General features: G+C 39.5%; 1 protein-coding gene across 2 annotated transcripts; it reads left to right on the forward strand.

Annotated features, from left to right (window-relative positions):
* The first annotated feature begins 522 nt into the window (after nucleotides 1-522).
* Nucleotides 523-24,034, forward strand: camsap2a (calmodulin regulated spectrin-associated protein family, member 2a). Of its 2 annotated transcripts, XM_037249972.1 has the most exons (18): nucleotides 523-1,106; nucleotides 3,724-3,983; nucleotides 9,602-9,763; nucleotides 10,318-10,404; nucleotides 12,444-12,476; nucleotides 13,317-13,458; nucleotides 14,077-14,216; nucleotides 15,701-15,797; nucleotides 15,910-16,006; nucleotides 16,124-16,155; nucleotides 16,304-16,373; nucleotides 16,470-18,465; nucleotides 18,946-19,082; nucleotides 19,431-19,654; nucleotides 19,898-19,970; nucleotides 21,077-21,192; nucleotides 21,616-21,734; nucleotides 22,019-24,034. In XM_037249972.1, exons 1-18 carry the CDS (start codon nucleotides 968-970, stop codon nucleotides 22,325-22,327), a joined length of 4,233 nt encoding a protein of 1,410 aa, XP_037105867.1. In that variant the 5' UTR covers nucleotides 523-967; the 3' UTR covers nucleotides 22,328-24,034. The 2 variants fall into 2 exon arrangements, with proteins under 2 accessions (XP_037105867.1, XP_037105868.1); XM_037249973.1 differs by lacking the exon at nucleotides 12,444-12,476.
* Nucleotides 24,035-24,356: the final 322 nt, after the last annotated feature.

Below are 24,356 nucleotides of genomic sequence, written 5' to 3' on the forward strand. Positions count from 1 at the left end.
TACATGTGATAATGTTGTAAACAGTGCTAATTAAATTCTGTGGCTGCTTTCCATAGGTACTCAGGTTACAACCCCCGTAGCTGCATTTAAGATGTTATTATTATTATTATTCGAGTTAATATAGTGATTCTCAACAAGCCATGCAATGTGGCGGCAGAAATTTTAAGATTTCAGATAATTTGACATTAAATTAATATTTATTCAAATGTATCTTTTTAATCTATGACGTATAGTGACAGATAGAACAAATACAGCACTCTTCCTTTGGATGACAGCAAGTGCAACAAAGCCTTTCATGCAACAAAATAAAACATGCTTCCTCGTTTAAGCAGGCACAGATTTCACAGTGAATAAGTGTACCATTAAGAGTATGCATACTCTTAATGACATCTTCAGTGATGTGACTTCTTGGCTCAATAAATTTTTGAAAACATTGGTTTCAAACGCGGTGAAAAAAGTATATAATCTTTCAGACTTTTCATAAAAGCACCGTACGCGCATGCGCACTAAACTCAATTTGGGTGCAGAGGTTGGAGCGTTTTTGGAAAGGCTCGTTGTCGCTGCTGCAGGGAGCGAAACGGTACCAGGGCAATAGCACTGTGAAAAGAGAGTTAAAGGCTCTAATCATACCTTCTTTTTTTTAACAAGAACATATGGACAGGAAAAGAAGAAATCCTAGAATTCCAGATGAATCAAAGAATGGAAACGGTCATAATCCTAATGAAGACCACCTTTTCCTCCCGTGAAATTGAAGGAACGCGACCCTTCTGCTTTGTGCAAAGAAGCCCGTCTCATTTGATGAATGGATAAAATGCACCACGATTCATTGTGCCAACGAGACATGTTTTCGAGACAGTAGCTTCATATTCATTTGACAGCTACTCGTTGTTTTCCATCGAATTCCACTCGCGTGATGCGTTGGTGCTTCTTTGCTGTGAAGGACTGAAGAAACCGACTGCGTGGAAATATGGGTGAAGTTCAGGACCTAAATAATGCGAAGAAGGTCTTCGTTGCTCCATCTATCAAGTCTTTTGAACATTATGACTTTTCCCGAGCTAAAATCTGTTGCAGTCTCTCATGGCTTCTGTCCAAATCATATAGGAGAGGTAGGTATCAGTTACCTGCATCATTGTTTTTGTTGTAGTCCCGATCGTTTCAGCACCATTATTCTGCAAACGTGATCGATGTTGGTTGTTTGCTTTAGTGATATATTAAAAATATATATCACTAAAGCAAACAACTAAAATATAAAATATACCTGTTTATATTACCTGACCCACCTTTACGATGTAACCCTTTTGTCCTCAAATGCATCTTCATTCCTTAATTAACTGTGGGATGGAAAAACGTAATTTATGAGATTAGATAAACGCAATTCCCTAAGTGGTTTACAGTGATCAGTATGTTACAGTCTTACGTGATGGTAACTCAGTGTCGCCTACTGGGTTTCAAGGAGTAACCTTGAAATCACTGCAACCATCTCATGCTAAAGATCATCGGCACCTCACCTGGTTAATACCATAAAAGGCTTATTACAGATGGTGTTGCACAAAAGATGCATTATGGAGAGCACTCGTCATACGGGATAATAAATACGAGGTTAACCAATTGATATATTTAATAGTAAGGGATAATAATGAAGTTGTTTTACTGTGTAACCAAATAGAGTGATGATCCTGATTGGCTGCAGATAATTCAGCTGCAGTAGGATTAATGCAATTTAATTACATATTTTACATTATGTAATTAGCTTTGGTTGTCCATTTTTTTCCCACACAAGCATGGCGTTCTGCTGTCCTCTCACAATGACAAGTTTCTTGATGGTATATTGCTAAGTCTTTATAAAGGCTACCTGAGGAAAAATAAGTTTTCCAAAACATTTTATGAATAACTGCTTTGCATTCTTGGCTTGACTGATTCAGTGCATTTTGCATTTATCAAGAAAACAGTGAGGACATGTCAACTAAATAATTATAATATCCATATTCAAACATGTTTGCATTTTTCAGATGTCTGATTTGTATTTTTCAACAGTATTAATAGAGATAACATAAATAAAAATAAATCATCATATGTACTGTCCTTTCACATTATAAAAGGACTAATACATTCCTCTTTGTTGGAACAATATGCAGTCATAGCTGCAAGGCACACAGTCCATTGTCAGGCTGTCGGAAAAGCCCGGCAAACATGAGTTCCCTTTCAGATCCTCAGTTCATCTTCAATCAGCACTGAATGAAATGGGCTGAGTCCAAAAATATAGGCCTCCAGAGATTGTGAGCGAGCAGGCTTATATCCAGATCTCAGCCTACGCTTTTCTCTTCTGAATGCTTCACATGTAGCTCCCTTATTGTACCCACGCAGAAGTGCTGTGTTGTCAATAAAAACCTGCCCAGATGAACAGATGATTTCTCAAATTGTTGCAAAAGTCAGAATGCAGACTAAAGCCTGGGTAGCAATGTTTAAAATAAATACAGTTGACTAAAGTTTAAAATACAAGGCGTCACCTCCAAATTTGAAATCTGAATAGGATAATTGCTTTTAAAATCATGGATTTCTTCTGGAACAGCTTTTATCAGTTTGTATTTTGCTTGAATACATCTTTTTTTTTTCTATTAGCCTACACAACACGTATTAAAAAGTCCTTGGATAAGCAGGAAAAAAATTGTGATTCATTTGTTGATTGAGTGCTGACAAATTCTGAAAAGACTGATTGTCCAACTATGTCCTGCTCACTGGGTAGGAACAAAATCCACATCATAGTAACAAAGTGAATATATTCTTCTCATGTTGAAGGCTGCTAATCTTACCAGGAGAATATCAACCACCTGAGCTATACCCACAACTATAATCTGACATGTCTGGAGCAGATAATGATTTCATATCGGTTGCGGTGGCCATTATCCTAACTCAGCTTTGACGTCTGACTCCCATGTAAATGGAACAGGAGGAAATATTGATTAGAATCAATACTGTACCATGTGAATGTAAACACTAAAAGGCTTCGGAGCAAAGAAGGCAGAATTTCTGTATTGACAAAGAGTCCATCTGGAGATGACCTCATTGACAGTGGTCATGAGGATGTGATTCATCGACCGACTGTCTGTTTAAATTTGTTGTGTTGGAGAGTGCAAGCAATTGGTTTAGCCCATTACCGCATGCTCTCCACAAAATGAATTTTTACATCAATTTATCTGGTGCTATTCTTGGATTTGACGAACATTCCTGATAATCTTCATAGCTTTCATTCACCAAATGACTTTATTCAGTTAATTAATCATGGCCAGGACCTCTAACCCTTTCCCCTTAATCTTATTGTGAAATCTTTGTAACAGCGGAAGAATCCCATTTTGTCGGCAAAATGAAATCTGTGACCAAACACACAACACACACAAAAACAGAGCATCTCTTTTTGATGAGACAGGGTGTTCCCAGGGAGCTGAATGTTGTGGAGATACAGACGAGATGAATCAATAGTGTGGCGCTCCGACTCTGGTTGCTATGGTAACATTACAGGTTTCTCCATGTATCTCCATGACAAGTTACTGCCAAGGCACGGCAGGGGACATGAATAAGGAACAGCCCTAAGGGCTGTAAAAAGTATTGTCAGCGAATCTGTGCATTCGTATGAATTTGTACACATTGCTTTATGAAGCCAAGCCATTGTGGATTTTTTTTTCTTTTTATTACAATTATCTAAATTTCCTCCCATTTGTTAAACAGACAACATCCCAACAGACATGAAAGAGCCATTCTACACGGACCAGTATGAGCAAGAGCACCTAAAGCCTCCAGTGGCCAGTCTCCTATTGTCTGCTGATATCTACTGCCGGGCCGCCAACCTCATCTTGAAGAACGATCCGGCCGAGCCTCTGCTGGGCCACGATGCTGTCTTACAGGCTCTGGCCCAGCGAGGTCTTTTTGTCACCGATCACAACAGAGTTGTAACTGAGAAAGACCTTCAAAAGAGGCCTCTGCAAATGGTAGGAGTGTGTTTTTAATATCATTTCAAATGTTTCTAAATTGTTTAAGGTATCAGTGTTGGGAATTGAATTGTAATTCACTTACCTCCCTGTGAACAATTTTGAAAATAACAAAATAATTTATAAACTGAAGCAAGAATTGGGTGTTCTGTTTGTGTCTCAATAGGAAGCTTGACTGCCTCAATGAGCTGCAAGTTGCTGTGTGCTCGAAACAATTAGCACACAGTGTGCCTGCAGTCTGTTTGCAGAGTCTTGCTGCTCCTAATTTCCCTTTTATGCTAATTACAAAGTTACTTAAATTCTTCTGGAACTTCAACAAGACAACATCTTATAGCTGCTTATATCCCTGACAAATTTAAAACCATGATGCTTTATAATCAACGGCGGCCTCTGTAAGTAATTAAGATATAAGGCTAATTAACAATACGTTTTGTGTTTCTGGTGACTGATATGTATAAAACAGCTCGGTTAAAATTTGAAAGGAGATGGACACTGCTCCTTCTGCATGTCTCCATCTCTGCAGCTTCCATCACACTATTGCAAAGGCAATGCGTTACCATGGTAACACTCCGGCGTGCAGGGCCGGGGTGTTGTTCGTAAGTGTGAGTGGGTGGTTGCTAGAGTGGGGAGTGCACATGCTGGCACATGTCATATGTAAAGTGTGTATATGATGGGGGCTGGATATGTAAGCACCAAGGCAAAGAATTCTTACATGCTGTGCTCCTGTAAACCTTTTATGGAAGCTAAGCAGGAATTCTAAGATGCTGTCGCTCTCTTCTACACACACAGGAAAGGTAGGCAGACAATAATTTCTCAGCATTCAAGTGACGTCCACTGCCCTTATTATTATACTGCAATTGTTCTAATGCACAAAGATGAGTGGAAGCAGCAGGGGAGAAGGGAGGCTGTTCCAAGTCCTCTCTGTTCTTGTCAGCCTCAGTGAAGTCACAGCCAGCATGTTGTGCTCAGTGCCAACGGGCACTCCAGGGTGACAGTATGGATGGGTAGGCAGTGTGCATTGAACACTATGGCATCTTTCTCCATTAACCAGTGCTGACCGCTGTTGTTTAATGTGATAACAGATCTTATTTTTACTACATTGATATTTGCTGTCAAAATTTTGCTGTGGGTTTCGGTAGAATTGCCGTTATGGCACCGTGGAGTAGACTGTCTTCCTTTGTGAACTACAGGGAGGAAAAAAAGCCCCCTGGTAAGAGCTAACAAAGGTAATACGAAGAATGACAAACATCTATGGTTGGATTTCCTTTTTTTTGGCTTCAGGTGCCTCAATAATACACCACCTTTGCAATGTGGATAAAGATTCAAATTCTAGTTGTATGATACAAATTTCTAAATGTATATTTTTATTTTTAATGGTTGAGAAAGGCGGCTCGGTGATGCACTTGGTAGCACGTCCGCCTCACAGTTAGGAGGGTGCGGGTTTGATTCCACCTCCGGCCCTCCCTGTGTGGAGTTTGCATGTTCTCCCCGGGCCCGCGTGGGTTTTCTCCGGGCACTCCGGTTTCCTCCCACATCCCAAAAACATGCTTGGTAGGCCGATTGAAGACTCCAAATTGTCCCTAGGTGCGAATGGTTGTTTGTCTCTGTGTGCCCTGCGATTGGCTGGCAACCGGTTCAGGGTGTCCCCCGCCTACTGCCTGATGATGGCTGGGATAGGCTCCAGCACACCTGTGACCCCCGTGGGGACTAAGCGGTTCAGAAAATGGATGGATGGTTGAGAAATGTTTTGTTTTCCCACATGTGATATGCTTCTCAATATCAATCTTCTTATATACAATAATTAAATTCGGATGAATTTTCTGATGACTGGGGTGGACAGCACAATGTAATATTATAACACGTGAGACGTTGGAATAAAACCCTTGCCAGAACACAATACATACAATGTATATGTTAGTTTGTGATGACCATGGCTACATTTATGCTCATATACACACACAGCAAAAACATTTTTCTTTTTTTTTTTTTTTTTTGAGTCTGGGTAATTCCAGACACTACATACACTGTCTTTTATGGTTAACTTAGAGGTTGTACATAATTTGAGGCTTAGTTTTGGAACGTACTACTGAAAGCCACTTTTTCATGGGCAATTTCTTACCACGCTTTCTATATATAAAACTCACAGTGTGGCAGTTAAAGGAACCTATGAGAGAATTCTGACCCCATATTGAACCAAATAAAGCTGCTGTCTCTGGCATTCAGATAAACACTTTAGCTTAATTAGATTTGTCGGCTATTCACATTTTAACTACATTCTCATGGTGAGAAAAGACTATCACAGAACAATTGAGCCCAAAATTAAGCAGAGAAAAAAAACATTTTACACTTGAATAAGTACCAAGATTACATTGATAGGTTTTCCATTCATATAATTGCAGGTACTTTTGCTGTTCACACATACATGCATCTGAGTAACTGGATTAGTTACATTCATTTGCATTTACAAAATGATTACCTAGTGACTGTACACCGTGTGGAGTAAAGTGTTAAGACATGTCTTAATCAGTCTGGGATTGTACTAGTTAATCTCTTAAATCCTAATTCTTCATTTTAACAGGACATATTGAATAATTCTCTTTCCTGAAGCTCCAAAATGTTCAAATTGGTCTTCCAGTTTTAGCTCCTATCAAACTAATAACCAGGTGCTCTTATTCAGTTTTCTCAAACGTTTACAATAATCAAGAGTTTTGGCTCTTTACTGACATGAAAATAATTCTCTCCTGTGTTCTTCATGCTCTCTACTTAGTGTATAGCACACAGGAGTATTGAAACATTTAGGCAAATCTTTATATTGGAAATGAGTTTTTCAAAAATATGTGTGTACATAATAAAAAATTCTTAAATTAGGCATTATTGTGAGACCCATGTCAGAATAAACTGCTGCAGGTCATTGAAGTGTTGTAAAATACTGCAGAGAAAAAATGTCCTCAAAGTGACCCTCCTTGGTGATAAGAAAAAAGGGGCCAGCTGAGTGCTTTTCCATGTCCAGCAGAAGTTCCATGAAGTTACTTGAAGCTTGACAGATTCGAATTTAAACCTTTGACCTCAGCATGGTGCCTGCTGGCCTGTGATAATGAACGCACCAGATTATTTTTACATTTTATCCTACATTCTCAACAGCCTCGTGTCTTTTGGGCAAAAGGAGGTCCAGTGGACTGCAATGCAGCGTTGTATTTTGCGGTTCACTTGGCTCCTTTTCCCACAGGATATCCATAGTTAACTCGACATGATGCTGTAATCAGCATAGTTTGCAGTTTAAAAGTCACTGAGTTTCAAGGGCATTACTGCCGTAGGAGGATATGAACTACTCTACTCCGTAAACACGACAGCGTTCTAAGTTTTCAACGTAATGGCTTATTGAGGTCTTGAAGAGAGTAGATTTCAGAACAGAAAAATACTTACCGTATTTTCCGCACTGTAAGGCGCACCTAAAAACCTCCAATTTTCTCAAAAGCCGACAGTGCGCCTTATAATCAGGTGCGCCTTATATATGGACCAATATTGAGCCACTACAGCAGGCGTGTCCAAAGTCCGGCTCGCGGGCCAAATGTATATATCTTATAGATGGACAAAGTTTTAAAATGGGCCATTCATTGAAGGTGCGCCTTATAATCCGGTGCGCCTTATATGTGGACAAAGTTTTAAAATGGGCCATTCATTGAAGGTGCGCCTTATAATCCGGTGTGATTTATAGTGCGGAAAATACGGTACCTTTTTTTTTTTATAACCGGAACTTGAAAAGATGTTTAAAAAATGGAAACAAAAAGCCCCCCAAAATGTGCAAGTGTTCCAATATGTGTGGAATTGGGAAATTATAACTATGCAAGTAAACACTCAAGCAATAATAGATTGATTTTATTCATTGCAATATTTGGCAACACGTATCCCCTCTACATTCATCTATTCTCCCAAGTAAAGTGTTTGATTCACAAGTAATCCATGAATGCACAGGACACACTGGGCACGTGTTAAATATAGGATATATATGTATATAGGAAATATATGTTCCTATGTATGTGAATATTTTATGAAGTAAAGTAAAACTGGAAGAAAGCACATGCAATTAGCTAATCTAAAGCTTATCTAACATGATGTCTGTGCATATCACAGAGGAAAAGGCCTTACTTAAAATGGCGCGACCTATTTCCATCCAGATACACAGGCTATTTTTCTTCCCTCTAGCTTTCATCTGACATTTCCACACGGTCAGCTGATCATTTCCTGTCCATCCATTTGTATTTCACAGCAACTCAGCTAATTCCTATGCAACTCTGCATTTCAGCATTACATTTCAGAAACACCCTGCACTAACTTTAACATTAACATCTCGGGCGGCCAGCCAATCGCAGGGCCCCCTAAAAATAACCAGTGACTCCCTAATGGTCTCATTAGATTATGCACATTTCCCTTAAATTGTGTCTGATAAATATTTCCTATTTCTGGAAAGAATTTGTATAGCTACATTACCCATTCACTATAAGGCCCTGGTGGCACTGAATTGATTAATTAAGAACTGCAGTTTTATGGTGAAATAAATAACATTGGTTCTTCTTTGTTGACATTTTATGTCTTCAGACTGCAGCAGCTTTAAATCAATATCTGGAGATTGCTCTCAAGAGTAGATCGGATGATAGAGGGAACTGACCTCTGAGGAGTAGATTCACATTCTGATTGGACTTGCCTGGAACTGATCGTTTATTGTTTATCTATTGTTTATTACCCGTGAAAAATATAGCTGTAACAGATAACGTGGTTTGTTTGTTTGTATTGGTTTGTGAGTGTTTCTCCGAGGGAAACAACCCCAGGGCTTCGACAGACTCAATAAAGGCAAAGAAGAAACATCTTGACAGTCTGTTATTAAGTGGGATTGGTTTGCTGCTGGCTTGTTATACAGACTCCAAATTTAGCATTACACTAACCATTCAACGTCACAGAGAAAATAGACTACACAGTAAAATCATACTCTTAAATTTAGCTAAATTGCCCCACAAGTAAAGTAACACCTCCTGGGCCGCTATTCCGCTGTCACAAAGTTGAAATGAAATGTACTAAGTTTGAATTTTTGTATCCAGTTACAACATCAATAACAATCTATTTTAAATAAAATAAGATAAAATAAACGTCACTTATGATTTATTGTCCAGTCACATGATTCGAAGAACTACAACAAAGGCTATATTTTACTGTTGTTCTTATTGGCTGAACATTCAAATTCACCACACTCGGTATTTTAGGCAGATAAGGATGCATTTATTTTCAAGGCAACACCCACAAGAGAGTGTTGGGCTTTGGACAGTTTCAGATTTATTTTTGAAGCTCGTTTGTTGTCCTTATAATTATAGTTAGTTTGACAAATTGGTCCAAATTTTGGGTCTTGATGATTCAGACAGTAGTTGATTGGTGTCTCCAAACATGGGAAATAATATAACCATCATTATTTTCATTGTACTATTACAGGAAGGCAGCAGTTTTGTCCCTTAGTCACTCCATGAATAAAAGACAAGGAGAAAAAACCAAAATGAAGGACACAATCGAGCACTGTGATTACAAGTGATGCTAAAATGTAATTATCATACCCCCAATTCCTCTTTTTCCAGAGTGCTCATCTGGCAATGATTGACTCTCTGATGATGGCATACTCAGTGGACACTCTGAGTGTGGAGAAGGTGATGGCCAGCATTCGCCAGTATTCATCAAACTATGAAGAAGAGGAAATACCTTATGACACAGAAGATGTGGTCACCACCTGGATCAACAAGGTTAGTGACAGACAGTAGTACTTTAACTTGTCGATATGCAAAAAAAAAAGCATCTACAATCCAGAGATCTAAAATACACAGACGAGTAGGGGAGTCATTTTAAACTATTGAGGTTGATGGCAGTCCACAACTGCACACTTTACAATGGTGGTCGAATTTTAACTTGCATTTGTAATTTTAGTGATGATCAAAATGAAAAACAAAAATGCATTAAAAAGCATTTTCAACTGAATATATAATTGAAACATTTGTAAATTATTGTATCCGTTTTTTTATTCGAGTTTTACACAATTTTCTTATTTCATCAGAATTGGAGTTTACCATACTGCTGATATGACTTCTTCTAGGCTAACACTTCATTTGATTATTATTTGTGCACTGTTTGAAATGTCTGTTCAAAATTTCTACTAGATGTCATTAGGTTGTGTGTTGTACAGTTGGCCAGTGACTGTATATTCAGACTATGACTATTATTAGTGCAGAAATGTGACCTAATTATTATTAGTGCTTTCACTAGCAAAGCAAAAGTTGATCCTGCTTACACTCCATTTTAGATTAACGAGTATTTGAAAGACACTGTGGCTCAGGAGGAGAAGAAAAAGAAGGAGACACAAAATGCAGAAACTGCAGAAACTCCTCGGGTGAGTTTAACTCCTTTCTCAGCAGAAACATGCAGAATTCGTTTGACTGACAGCCCGAGACAAGCTACCCAAATCCACTTTATGAATTTAAGTCCTTGACATCTGTGTTACTCGGCTATCTGGAAGCGGCTTCCTCGAAACCTAAGCCATTAAACTCCAGCTTTCATCGAAGGAATCACAAAAAGTTTAAATCTTTGCAAGAATCCCTCACTAAATGTGGGCCTTAACCAGAAAATCTGAAAATCTTGTTTAATTAGTTTCTTTGCGTGAAGCCGCTAATGTCCAGCCTGCAGTCTCAATCTGTGGTGATTTTATCAACAGTCATTACAATTGCCATAAGGCAGAATGCTCAATTTGTGTGTGTGTGCGTTTTTTTCCACACCGTTTGTAATAAATTGTTAACTGAACCACTCATTCCGATATTTGGAGCTTTCAAAATACCCCAGTGAAGGCTTTCTTACGACCTTATGCTGCTCTATATAGCGTAGAAAAGTCGCACTGTCCAGTCCTGTTCCTGCAGATTTCACAGTTTGATGCTGATGTGACCGGTCAGAGTGCAGAGGCAGCACATCATGCCCATACTGACCTCACATTATTTCATCATGACTTCTTTCAAACTCCAAAGCATGCAATCTAAGTTGAAGTCTAAAAGCACACCAGCATCATTTTAATGAAACGTTAAGAAGTTTGACTCCCTTGATTTTTTTTGCTCAACACAAGCCACTTTTTAATGCACAGGTGTCAAACTCAAGGCCCGGGGACCAGATACGGCCCGCCACATCATTTTATGTGTTCCGCGAAGAATTCGTGTCGTAACTAGAATTGCAAATTGTCTTCACTTTTAATATATATATTTTTTTAATATTTGACTAGTTTTTACTCGTCTGATTTGAAAACGAGTTATTTGTCAGTTTGTTTTGTAGCTTTTACTGTATATAATATGAGGTGCTCATACATTTATTTGGGTTGACAGTCATAATGGCCCTCCGAAAGAAGCTATGACTACGATGCGGCCTGCGAAAAAAATTAGTTTGACACCCCTGTTTTAATGTCATTGACTTAAAAACGTAAAATTGTTCCATCTGGAGACCGAAACGTGTCCACCATGCGTGTGTGTGTTCATGCAGAGAAGGCTGATGAGAACATAACCTCAATGTTAGAGGATAATGGAAAACACACCTTAAGATACTTTTGTGTGTGTTCATTTGACTTCTATTCAGGGGAGCTTGACAAATATTAATTTCCCAAATCCTCCATCTCGTGTCACGCGCCCCTTCTTCCAGAAAATCTGCTACCCCCCTCCTACCACCACATGTCCATTTTGGACTCTGAGAGCCGTGTATGCAAGGTCATTTTTAGCTGCCTGCCGTATGGGAAAAAATAACAGCCCGGTTTCTCTTCCACTTACAAATTTTCTTTGTAATTGTGCTTCATTTGCCATGATGTGAAAGCTTTGTAGTCAAACCTGATTAACAGTGTTTCTTCTTTGAAGACATCAAACCTCAGTTGGTGACTTCTATTACCATTTAGAAACCTACGACTTTAATCACATCAGGAGAAACCAATAAAGTGACCTTTCCTCCACTCTGATTCATTTTGTATTTAAATGCCCACACAAAAAGCGTTCACAGTTCACAGTTACTTCTGAATAAGGCATAATAACAAAAATAACAAATTTATGCAAGGAAAATCATTAATTATGTAGATTGCTAAACCAGAACTAAACTATAACATTTATTTTAATTTTGGCTAATTCCCATGTTTATTTTTTGTCTTTAAATGCTTTTTTTTCCCCATCAGATCAATAAACATGCCTAACATGCAAATGAAAACACACTCTTGTTTAACCTTGAGCCATGTCTTTTTTTCAAATGCAGATGTGCATCATATATTCAATAATTACTGTGTGGACAGATTCTTTACACTGTTTCATATCTGTGTTCTTGCAACTCTTGTCTGTGCTTGCCAATCATGTTGTTGACTAATCTCACTAACAGGTTATTTTCTTTGTTGTTGCTGTTTGCCTTTTGCTACTGCAGTCTCCAACCAAGTGGTACATGAAGCTTGTGCCTGTAAGTCAACCCATCAATGCTAATTCTGTCCTTCATCGCACCATTCATGACCCTCACTACCACCACCTTGTGTTTTTGCCACAGTAGTTTTTAAACCACAGGAAAACAAACCAGGACCAAGAACAAGGCCATTCATCATAAAATATGCTTGACTGGTAGCCCAAAACAGCAAAAAAAAAAAAAAAAAAAATGCTCTACTACTACTCACTGCTAAAGTAGAAATCATTACACCGACTAGATTTGTGCACGAATGTAAAGATGGTGTTAGGTTCACGTTACCCTTTTATGGTGGAAAAACCGTTATGTACATGTGTGACAATTACAATAAAGATCTATTCTATCACATCTGATGTCACTGTCCATAATCATAGGTTTACCACGTTACTGCACCCATTTGGTTTGACCCCTTGTGTAAAACCTCCAACAAAGGTTCAGACGATAGTCTCATTCTGGCAGTACTTGGCAGGAAATGAATGTCCTTGTAGACTTTCCGTGGCTACATTGGCACATGGAACACTCTCTGTCATGCCTCAGGCTGCTCCCTCTGTCCAAACACAACTGAGATATTGATAATGCATTATGTGTTGCATTGTATTCTAGTGGGTATGCCCACAGTGTTATCACTATTAATGAGTCATACCTCATACAAAAAAAAGAAGGAAAGAAATCGTTAATGATGCTTCTCTTCAAATTACTCCCTACAATTGCATTTTTCCATTATCCTCATTTGAGCAAATTATTTGAATTGATTTGATTGTTCAAAAGCAAAAATGAGGCACCTCAGCTTGCAGGGCTACATCATAGTGTGCTCAATATTGTGACTTTGTTTATGGTGTTCAGGCCCGCTACAGGAAGGAGCAGAGCAGCAGCCAGGTGATGCCCTGGATCCCCCCAGTGGACAACTTACTGAAGGACAGCATCGATGGATCGGCACTGGGTGCTCTGCTCCACTTCTACTGCCCCCAGCTGCTGCCTCTCAGTGGTAAGAGTTGTTTTGCAGCATAATGACACTAATTCATTCAAAGATTTTAAGAGCAAAATCCCAATTCCAAAAGTTAGAGATGTCAAACTATATTTTCCTCACTTGCACTTGATTTGGCACATCTCTGTAAGGTAATAAGCCAATAAAAATGATGTTTTAAAAACTCACTTTTTGAAGTAGAAAATCCAAAGTTTCAGATTCATTGTATGTATTTTGGACAAGTGCTTAACTTGTGCGTTTTCAGTCCACACAATGTTTGATGAATGGGAATTGATTAAGCAATGGTGCCTTTCCTGTTGTAGACAATAGAGTGTGACGTTACAAAATCACATCAGCTGTCAATGTGTGATGATGACTTCAAAATCAGGCACATTTACACAGCAACACAAAAGAAACAATCAGTGAACATTGTTTTCTTTTCAAATGCGTTAACACGGGTCTCCGCCCACTTAATCATTGATCATTCAGTCGTTATCCACCAACACTTAAATAGCCTTACATTTCCCAAGCAGAGGAAACCCGAACACGCCATTTGTGATCACATCCAGTAGTAATATTGCAAATTCACCAAAAGGGATCCAAGCACAAGCAGGCTGATGGCTCCCTCCGTGTTCCCAGATGTGTGTCTGAAGCAGAACATGACGCTGGCGGATCGTCTCTACAACTTGCAGCTCGTTCAAAATTTCTGTAGTGACAACTTGGAAGGCTGCTGCCACTTCAGTTTGGAGGATATGCTCTATGCTCCGTCCAGCCTCAAGGTACTCCTCAACTAAAAACTGTAATATAATATTGTCATATATGGACCAAAATAGAATATGTATCACACACAAAATAGAGAAATCTAATTTAAAGCCAAGATAATTAAAAGTATCACCACACACTATGCCAGAAAACTAATGATGTTAAATTTAATTATGTCAGTTGGAAAATTTCAGCATTTTGTTGACACAGATTAAACGAGAGAAAAAAGACCCACCAGGGCATGGCTGTCTTGAGAGCATCGGTGTGGCTCAAACTGCATAAAAGCCGGATAAATTAAATTCGGTAACCTTGACCCAGTTTCCCCTGCAGTCACACCCGCAGTAGCAGTGTGTCACACTAACACAGACCTTATTATAGACATGCAGTCGAGACATGGTGTTGATATGGAGGCAAACGTTTAGTTTTTCTATATTACTGCTTGATACCTTTTCCAAAATTACAGTTAACTTAAGAGATGATTCTTCAGATTTTACAAATATTTGGTATCAAATGATTTAATTTTTGGTCATTAAAACCTATCCTCACAGAATAATCAACTGTGTTAACAATTTTGTTCTAATTTAGTCAATTTTAACTTTGCATGTAGCATGACGTTATTCTTGATGGCCTACGTTGTTCTTATTGGACTTTGGTTCACTGCATGTGGCAATGCATGGTTGAGAGAAATGTTGCTGATGAATCAGGTACCTTGAGAGCTGAGCTGTGCAGCATTGTCTTTGTCAGCAGACCACAGAAGGTGGATGGGGGGTGAACATGTTTCCTCAAGGTCGTTCTCGTCATGCTGTTCTGGTTTTTACGTGTGTGCCAACATGTTCACCGCCAAAACTCCCTACTAGATTAATGATCAAACCTAATCTCGGGAAATTGTTTATTTTACTGTATATGACTATTTAACTAAATATATGATCAGTTGTAAATATTGATAATGGACTAAATGAATGGAAATATTCGTAAAAATATGTTGTTGTTTTTTTTTTTTTTTTAGTTAGTTTCTTTGAATAATCATAAAAATAACGATGGTGGGCCATAGTCACAATATCTTCATTTTAGCTCTGGACCAACACTATCAAATCAGATAAAATTTTATTCATATCACACATTTTATTCATACTGTGAGCCAGCATCACATGCAGGTGATTGAGAGCGGAAAAAAAAATAGCTGACCTCTATTGTATAAATTAGGTTAATGCCATAATCTCACCGGTAGCTACTGTTGACATAATTATGTGTAAATGTAAATTGAGCTTTTCGTAACGTGTCACACTCCATGTTTGTGGCTCTTGCTAACAGGAATTAAAGGTGCAATGATTAATCAACGACTAATCAATGTTTAAATTCATCAGCAATTTTTTTTGATAATCAATAAATCATCAAATAGTGGATTATTATATTATAGCGCTCTCGGTCGTGTTCGATGTGGGTGTGCAACAGCCATTTCAATGTATGCTCTAATGTTTATCTAATTTGATTCGTCCCACAGAACAACTACTTGGCATTCATGGCAGAGCTCTTTTGGTGGTTTGAGGAGGTCAAGCCTGATTTTGTGAAGCCAAACATTTTGGACAATGAAGCCCCAGGTCAGTCATATATGATTTCACATTACTAGTAAAAAGCTGTAAGATGCATTTGTATCCAGAATACAAGCAATTAAAAATAAGTCAACAAAATTTTGGGATTTTTTTCCCCCAGAGCTCTCATCCTTGTTGAAGAATATCCCAGCTGTCCCAATCTCTAAAGCGACCAAGAGGAGTTTCATGGAAAGATCCCCAAGTCCTGAAAGACCAAGGTATAGTATTTTAGTACAAATTGATAAAGCTTTTGTTGCATAGAAATGCATTCCGTGATTGACCACATCCATTGCTAATAATAATACAACCTTCATGTGATATTGCTCTCTTTTTAGTTTGCCTCTGCGACCCCAGCCTAGAAATTCAGGTATCTACTTTTGTTTTGAACTCTCGTATGACTATATACATACCATGAATATATCGATTTGAAATGGTATCTATTAGAGATAGTCTTTCGCACACAGAAGAGTAAATAACAAAATGAAAGCATTTTGTATGTTGCTTGTGTCATCCAGGTGAGATGAAGAAATCAACCTCCATGTCCTTTGTTGATAGCAACCTTGGTACTTGGCCCAAAGAGAAACGGTCAGTATGGCATATTACCAAAAAGTTTTTGAAATAATTCATTTCAAATGTAATATCTATTATCCCTCAATACATTTCCTCAATCTGTTTCCTTAGGTCTGGACCTTATGGAGTATCTTTTGACATTCCCTTGGACAAAGAGGAAGCTGCATCTTCATCTCATACTGCCACACGTGGCATGGTCAGGTCGGTCAGCACCGACGACGGTTCTGGTTTTAAAGTCCACCACCTTCCTCGAGGGATGAAGCGGAACCTTTCCTTCCAACCAGTCAATGGCACGAGCATTGGCATAGAGGAGGAAGGCTGCCCCGACAGTCTAGCTGGTATGGAACCTGAAAGGCGTACCTACGCTAGCGGATCTAGTATGACAACTCCCTCCATAGAAGAGGCCCTTCAGATTATTCACAGTCCAAGTAGGCCCCCCGTGGAAGGAATCAACCATGGCTTCTTCCTGCATGGTCCGGAAATTGGAACTGGCCACGGTAGCTTGGAGCCGCTGTCGGAGTTGGACTCCAAAGATCGTTTGAGCCTGACAGACACCACAGAGGTTGACACTGGCATCCACATTCATACAGACGATATGCTGGATGAAGATTCATCACTGAAAGACTGCTCTGTCAACATGGACCTTGATATGGATACACCCAGCCCTTGCCCAAGCAGTCAGAGCAAATCTCCCTCAGCATTTAGGACTATCAACTTTGCTGAACAGAAGATGAAGAAGATCACTCCACCAGCACCAGACTCAGGACGCGAGAGCAGCAGCTCCCTTAAAACAACTCCAGAGGGTTCGGATTTTGGTTTGCCGCTATCGGTTTCATGGGCCCCAACTCCAGAACACAGTCCCGTCCGTCAACAAATGCCAAAGGCACCTGCAAAAGTCGTCCAGCTTCCACACAATGACCCCGCTCAGGTCATGGCAACCGAAATGGTTGAGCTGAGGATGCGCTTGGAGGAGAAACGGAAAGCTATCGAAGCGCAGAAAAAAAAAGTAGAAGCAGCTTTCACGAGGCACCGACAAAAGGTGGGTCACTCTGCTTTCCTCAATGTGGTGAAGCGTAAAGGGGACGGAGCTGCGAGTGGAACAGATGAAGGAGGGAAGTTTAAGGGCGAAGTCAAGTCGATAAGTCCCACCTTGAGGTGTGGTCGAAGCAGCGCAGACACACCTGATGGTGCGGAGCAAAGCAGCACAAGCTCCTGTTGGCAAAGGTCGCCCGGTCGAGACGAAGAGGGTGGTCAAGGGCACACCCCGCTAACCGAGGCGGATCTTGCCGAGTATACGCGATCCATTGAGAAGCTCAATCATTCTTTAGCCTTCCTCCAGACTGAGATGCAGAGGCTAGCTCAGCAGCAGGAAGTCATCATGGCCATGAGGGAGCAGCAACATCAGCAGGCTTGGGTCATCCCTCAGTCTCGTGCCACGCCTTTGCCGCAAAAATACGGAAAAGGCGGCAATGTCACTCGATCCTCAGGACCCTCTTCTCCGGTGGACTCGCCTTGCTCGGCCCACCGTTCTCCAACCAGCATCAAGCGCAAATCGGCCTCCTTCCACTCACGCAATCCTCGCACCGCTCGCCCTAATGAGCTCAAGTTGGCCCCTTACAACCGCATCCTCACAGCTCCCCAGTCTGTGGATAGTATCCCAAGGCTGCGCCGTTTTTCCCCCCGTCTCCCCACAGATAGCTCTTTTGTTTACATGGGTGAGACGCCAGCCAACAAGGAGACAGACACAGATAAAGACCTCAGTGGTGTCTGCGGATCTCCTCCCAGCTCACCCAAACAAGAGCAAACACAAATAGACTCAAATACAAAAATCCACGAGGAAGCTCTCAGCCAACCAAACACCACTGATAAGGAAAAAGTAGATCTCAAACCTACACAGTCGTCATTTGCTGAGATTCTGGCCCACCCGGTGGTTGAGACCTTCACGGTGACCCCTACGGAGATCCCCACGTTGCCTGAAGTCAAGGGCAACCTGATTGAGGTTCCCTTATCAGTTGTGAAGTCGTTGAATGACCTGACGCTTGACGACGGCTCGGAAATGGAAGGCCAGGAGGATGAACAAAAGATTCGTCGCGGCTTCTTCTTCAAGGTCAGTTCTCATTTCACACGGTGATTGTCACAGTTTGGCCTCCAGATAACCCAACAAGCTCAAAATCTTGTTACACATTACTACGTAATTTTTACATGATGGTATGAATGATTCAGCAAAGATGAGGGCGACCGCATCTTCCTGTTTATAGTTTGTGAGGACTGCTTGCCAGCTGCAGTGTGAGCTGCGATGTGGGTCACAGAAGTGGGTCTGATGTGAATAATTCAGGCACCACTGCAAAGACATGCACTCGTAGAGAAGCTGCATGAGGGTTAGTAATAAGTGATCACACCAAACAAAAAAAGGAACCAAAATCAAACTACCTTTGGTGATTGTGCGTTTCCGCTAATGTCTGACAAGAATTTAAAGCCCAAATTTATTTTGCAATGAGGGCTGCCCTCCTATTGACAGATTGCATCATGAATTTTCAAGGACCTGTGCAGTGTGTGACTTGACCTTGTCTCATACTAATTGTGTCAGGAGGATGGAAAGGCAGAGGAGAACATGGCTCAGAGGAGGGCGGCTCTGCTGGAGAAGAGGATGAGGAGGGAGAAAGAGAGCCAGCAGAGGAGGATGCAGCAGGAGGTGGACCAAGAGCAAAAGAAAGAGGAGGCTCGGTATTTTAATTCTGTTTAAAATCAACTTTTCTTTTTTTATTCAATAAAATGATTTCTGAATATTTAGGGCACTTTTCTGGACACTTTGTGTTACGCCGACTTTTTCCTATATAAAAATTCCTGTTTTGTTAGTTTCATGTTTATGTTGCCTTGACTGTGTTTATGTGAATCAACTATTTCAAAAGGTGCTTTATAAACAAAGCTCATTATTATGTTTATATAAAGAAGCAGATTTGTAACAGGGCAGTTAAATTCATCTGAGTGAACCAACATATTATGTAATGCACACAAAAATATTTGGATAGAACATTATCTATTCCATTGAATCATTTTCCATTGTTTGCCCAGTTTGAAAGCGGAGGAGGAGCGTATCCGAAAGGAAGAAGACAAAGCCAGGAAGGAGTTCATCAAGCAGGAGTATCTTAGGAGGAAGCAGCTGAAACTGATGGAAGACATGGACACGGTCATTAAACCCCGACCCTCTGCCGGCGCTAAACAAAGACGAAGTCGACCCAAGTCAGTCCGTCGCGACAGCATTGACTCCCCAAAAACTCCGGTCAGAGCCGCGACAGGTAACCGCAGAGTCAACACATTATGACCCATTTGTCAATTCCCAATCTTTATATCTTTATGTACATGTATGTAAAAATTTGTAATGTATTCATTGATTCTTTATTGCCAATGATGTTTTAATTACGATTCATTTTAGACTGCATTGCTATGGACAAGCCTCCAGTGTCCTGTCGCTGTAACTGTCATGCTGTGCCCCATCTCCAATGTCTCATATTTAGGTTTCCAACAATTTCTCTTTTCAGTCTCCAGTTTGTCCCTGGCATCCCTTAACTTGGGAGACGGCGAGAGTGTAGACTCAGGGAAGAGAGTGCAAAGGTAAGATCGGACGTGCATATGTAAGTGCTGATGCGACCTTGATTTTATCAAATTAGAAAATATATTGTAAAAAAACAAAATTAAAAAAACACATTGCAAAGTACTTCACATCATGAAATAAAGTCCATAACAAGAATTGCAGCAAAAATTCTGCCTATACACAAAGATAATCATCCTCATATTTTAGTGGTAAGAAAAAAAAATGTAAAAAACGAAAAACAAAGCTGCATAAGATGGCTACTTGCCTTCGCAGTGACAGTTCTGTCATTATATCTTGTGTTCTGCAAAGTGAGTGGGACATAGAACAATCTAACAAACTGCTTTTACAATGCAGTTTTCCTGACTATCCCTATAAGATATTCCTAACTTTTTTTTTTTTTTATATATATTCTTGCTACTGTCCTGCTCAATCACACATGCCAGAAGTGCTAGTTTAGCCTCTGGTAGTTTCCTCTGGTTTCTGAGCTCTCCTAAACTGCAACGAAGAAGGTTAGTTCCTGCTTGGTACTGAGATCACGGCACTTCATGTTATTCCGACCCCCGATTCTGCACTGTACCTTGTCCTCACACTGTCTTTGACTTGACTGAGTACAGCACTATTTTTTTTTTTTTTTTGCTTGTCTGTTTGATAGCTGTAAAGCTGAACTGCTATATTTGTTCATAACATGCCCTCAACTTGCATTCCTGATCATATATATTAAAAAAACAGTGATTATTAAAAGCTTAAATGATTTTACATACTTAAAAGTATTTTAGTGAGATAATATTTAATTAGCATTGCAAAGATGTCTTGTTTTAATGACCTCTTGTATGGAGGTCACACATTGCCACCCGACTGCTTCACATCACTGCCCCACACAACCTTGTGTTTTGCAAACTTGTGACTGATATTATGCACCAGAAGACCAGACAGCCTCTTTAGTGATGATTGTTTTTAACCTTTCTTGCTGCAAAATTACACAAATTAGTGATGATGTAATGAAAGAATATCTTTTACATCAATTGATGCATGAATACAATAAATTGGATGAATTGGATCTATCTATTCTATGGCGTAGCAACCATTTCAAAAGTAGATTTCTTTATTTTTTTTTTATGTTTTCTAGGCCAGATTCAGCAGATCGCTTCCTGTCCCCGAGTCGCACCAGCAGCAAAAATGGAGAGAAGGACTGGGAGAATGGATCCACAACCTCCTCCGTTACATCAACCACAGAGTACACAGGTTGGTGGTGTTGTTCACCAGAATCTGTTGTTTGTATTTAAAACGCTGTGGTTTTTATTGGTGGAGAACTGCATGGCTGTACTGCATTACACTTTTCTTTTTGGCTGGTATACATACTATTTAAACATTTGTCAAAATGGGCCATGCAAGAACATAGAAACCGGAATATTACAACTTCTTTTGACATGGTTGCTTCTCCATATACTAGTTATATTCTCAGTGCAAGTGTATTATGTTGCAAATCCCTTCGTCAGGACCTCAAAATACCATTCAAGTGTCATGCTAATTGAATTGCAATTTAACAAAGCTTTCGAATTAATCAAGTTGAGAAATAATTGAGCAGTAAATTCTTTGACTTGACTGAAGACGTCATAATCACTATGATGAAAGCTGAAACAATTTTCTGTCCTGTTTCCAACCCAGGACCGAAGCTCTACAAGGAACCAAGTGCCAAATCAAACAAGCACATCATCCAGAATGCACTGGCCCACTGCTGCCTTGCTGGCAAAGTCAACGAAGGACAGAAGAACAAAATCCTGGAGGTAATAGCTTAGGGTGCTTGTTTTTAATCAACAGATATTTTTCTCGCATGGAATAATATATACACAAATTATTATTAGTAGTAGTAGTAGTAGTATTATTAATATTTATTTTATTTTTTATTATATTTATTATTTTTGTTAAAACATTTTCAAGAACTAGAAAATGTGTATTATATTTACTATATTGGTTAAACTGCTGGGTGGGACTCAAGTCATATTGCCTAAACATGTTATTGGCTTCAGCACACAACTCATATTTTGAGATTTCTTTTCTACTGCAACAGGAAATGGAGAAATCCGAGGCGAACAACTTCCTGGTTTTGTTCCGAGATGCCGGCTGTCAGTTCCGCTCCCTCTACACTTACTTCCCGGACACCGAGGAGATCAACAAGCTCACGGGTATCGGCCCCAAGAACATCACACGCAAGATGATTGACGGCCTGTACAAGTACAACTCTGACAAGAAGCAGTTCAGCCAGATACCCGCTAAGACCATGTCAGCCAGTGTGGATGCCGTGACCATCCATAGCCATTTGTGGCAAACCAAGAAGCCAGCCACCCCTAAAAAAGTTGTGCCTGCCACCCAGTCCTGATAAAAACTGATCGTGAAAGTTTCAGTTTGCGCTCTCACTGTTTATTCCTATAATGATTCAAACACCTGCAGTGCACACCCATGTGTTCCCTTTTGCGTTTTGTCAGATTGCTACAACTGGAATGTAAGCCACTGATGAAGAATGATGTAAATATCTTGTGTATTTTTAAAGACAAGTCAGGTTGGAAATGAAGGCATGTGTGAGTAGTGTTTTTATTTCCTTTGTGCCAAAAGTAAAAAGACAATATGAATGCTAGGACATTTGACTCAGAACACTGAAGCACTGAATGTTTAATAATCCATGTACAGGTCGAATTTCATTTGCAATAAGTTTATGTGCGGCCTTACACGCCTTAGGCTTTAGCGTGTGAGCTGATTGTAAAGCAACATTCCGAGTTGCTGTTTTGTATGTCTTTGGAAGAAGCCTTTTATGTTGTTATTTGTCAGTAAAGGCGTTTGTATATTAAGGTACGTAAATCTAAGGGCCAAAAACGATTGATTGCATACAGCTAGCGTTTGCCACACAGCACGTGTGTGTTCAACTCAACAAAGTCAGACGGTTTCAGCTTTTACACGACCATTTTCTTAGGAAGAATGTAGGACATCACTCCTGATAAGATTCTTCTCGGTTATCAAGATGTGTGAAAATACATGTTATAGTTAGTGACGGATCAATTTTCTCGCTATTGAGTACATTTTGTAGAATTCCTCCATTTGTGATTTCTTTGCACTTATGGTATAGTTATTTATTAATATATTCTCTACTCTTATCTAATTAAGAATCATATTTATTTTGACTGATAACAGACATAAGATGGCTAAGCTCAGGTAGCGCAAAGCTTAAAACATTGTCGATTCCCAGTTTTCTTGTTACAAATTACAATTTGAACAGCTTAATCTGGTATTTTCCAACACGCCACAGTTTGAATTCTATTTACACCGAGCCATCCAATCCAAAATATTTCAATTAACTTGGGTTGCTGGTCAGGTTTTATGTCGGTGCTCTAGCACATGTCATTTTTAAACAAATTTGTCACTGCTAATGAGTAATAGCTGTGTGTGGAATTATCATTTCTGACGGTTTACCATTTTACCTTTTGATCAGGAAGATATTTTTTAATCAATCACACATAGGGTGGAATCGGTCATCCGAACGGAATTCCCACCCATTAAGTGAAGTGCTGGATGCCATTCATGGTTTTATTACATTCATTTATTTAGAATAACACATTTTTAATAAATGACAATGTGTTGAAAACCAAATGAACGTCATAAAAAAAGTTTGTTTTAGCTTCAGTCGAATTTTACATTTTGTAGAAAAATCATACTGTGTTGTGAAACAGATGATGTTTTGCTGCATACGGGTAAAAATGCACCATTTTTGTTTGTGCCAAACTCAAACAGGTTAAGTGTGAACAGTTCTACTGACGTGATGCATCATTTAAATTTGGTGTGTATTTATGACTCAAGGAGCATGTACTTTTGTTTAAAACGTAGTCTAGTGTGTTTCTCTATTGGTTATTGACAACTGCAAACCAAGGGAAGCAAATATTTAAACTAAGCTATTATTGTACGGTGTGTTCATGTGAATTCATATCTTCATGCAATGATGACACTTTTTGTCAGTGCGGTGTCAAAAACCCTTGCTGAACATGTAGTTTTTTTTTTTCTGCTATCAATAAACTCAGCATAGCCCTCAAAATAAACACGAATGTTGAGTCTTGTTAACTATTCAATCAATTTAAAACGTTGTTTTTTTACATTAGCACAACAATATGCTATTATTTTTCTCCAAAGGATTGCCTCATTCCACAGGAATATAGCTACTGTTTTTTGAGATGGTTTCAAATCAGACAGGTGAAAGGCCAGTTGGTCACGATAGAGTCAAGAATTTATCATTTTTATTTATTATTGGCCATGTTTGAGCATGCCAAACAAGGAATTTGACTTCGGTACATCTCAGCCTCTGTTCAACATTTAGGTGACTAACAACACTCAGGACATGTGCGAAAATTGACAAATATTCTCAA

Source organism: Syngnathus acus, chromosome 4 (genome assembly GCF_901709675.1).
Source record: "Syngnathus acus chromosome 4, fSynAcu1.2, whole genome shotgun sequence".
NCBI lineage: Eukaryota > Metazoa > Chordata > Actinopteri > Syngnathiformes > Syngnathidae > Syngnathus > Syngnathus acus.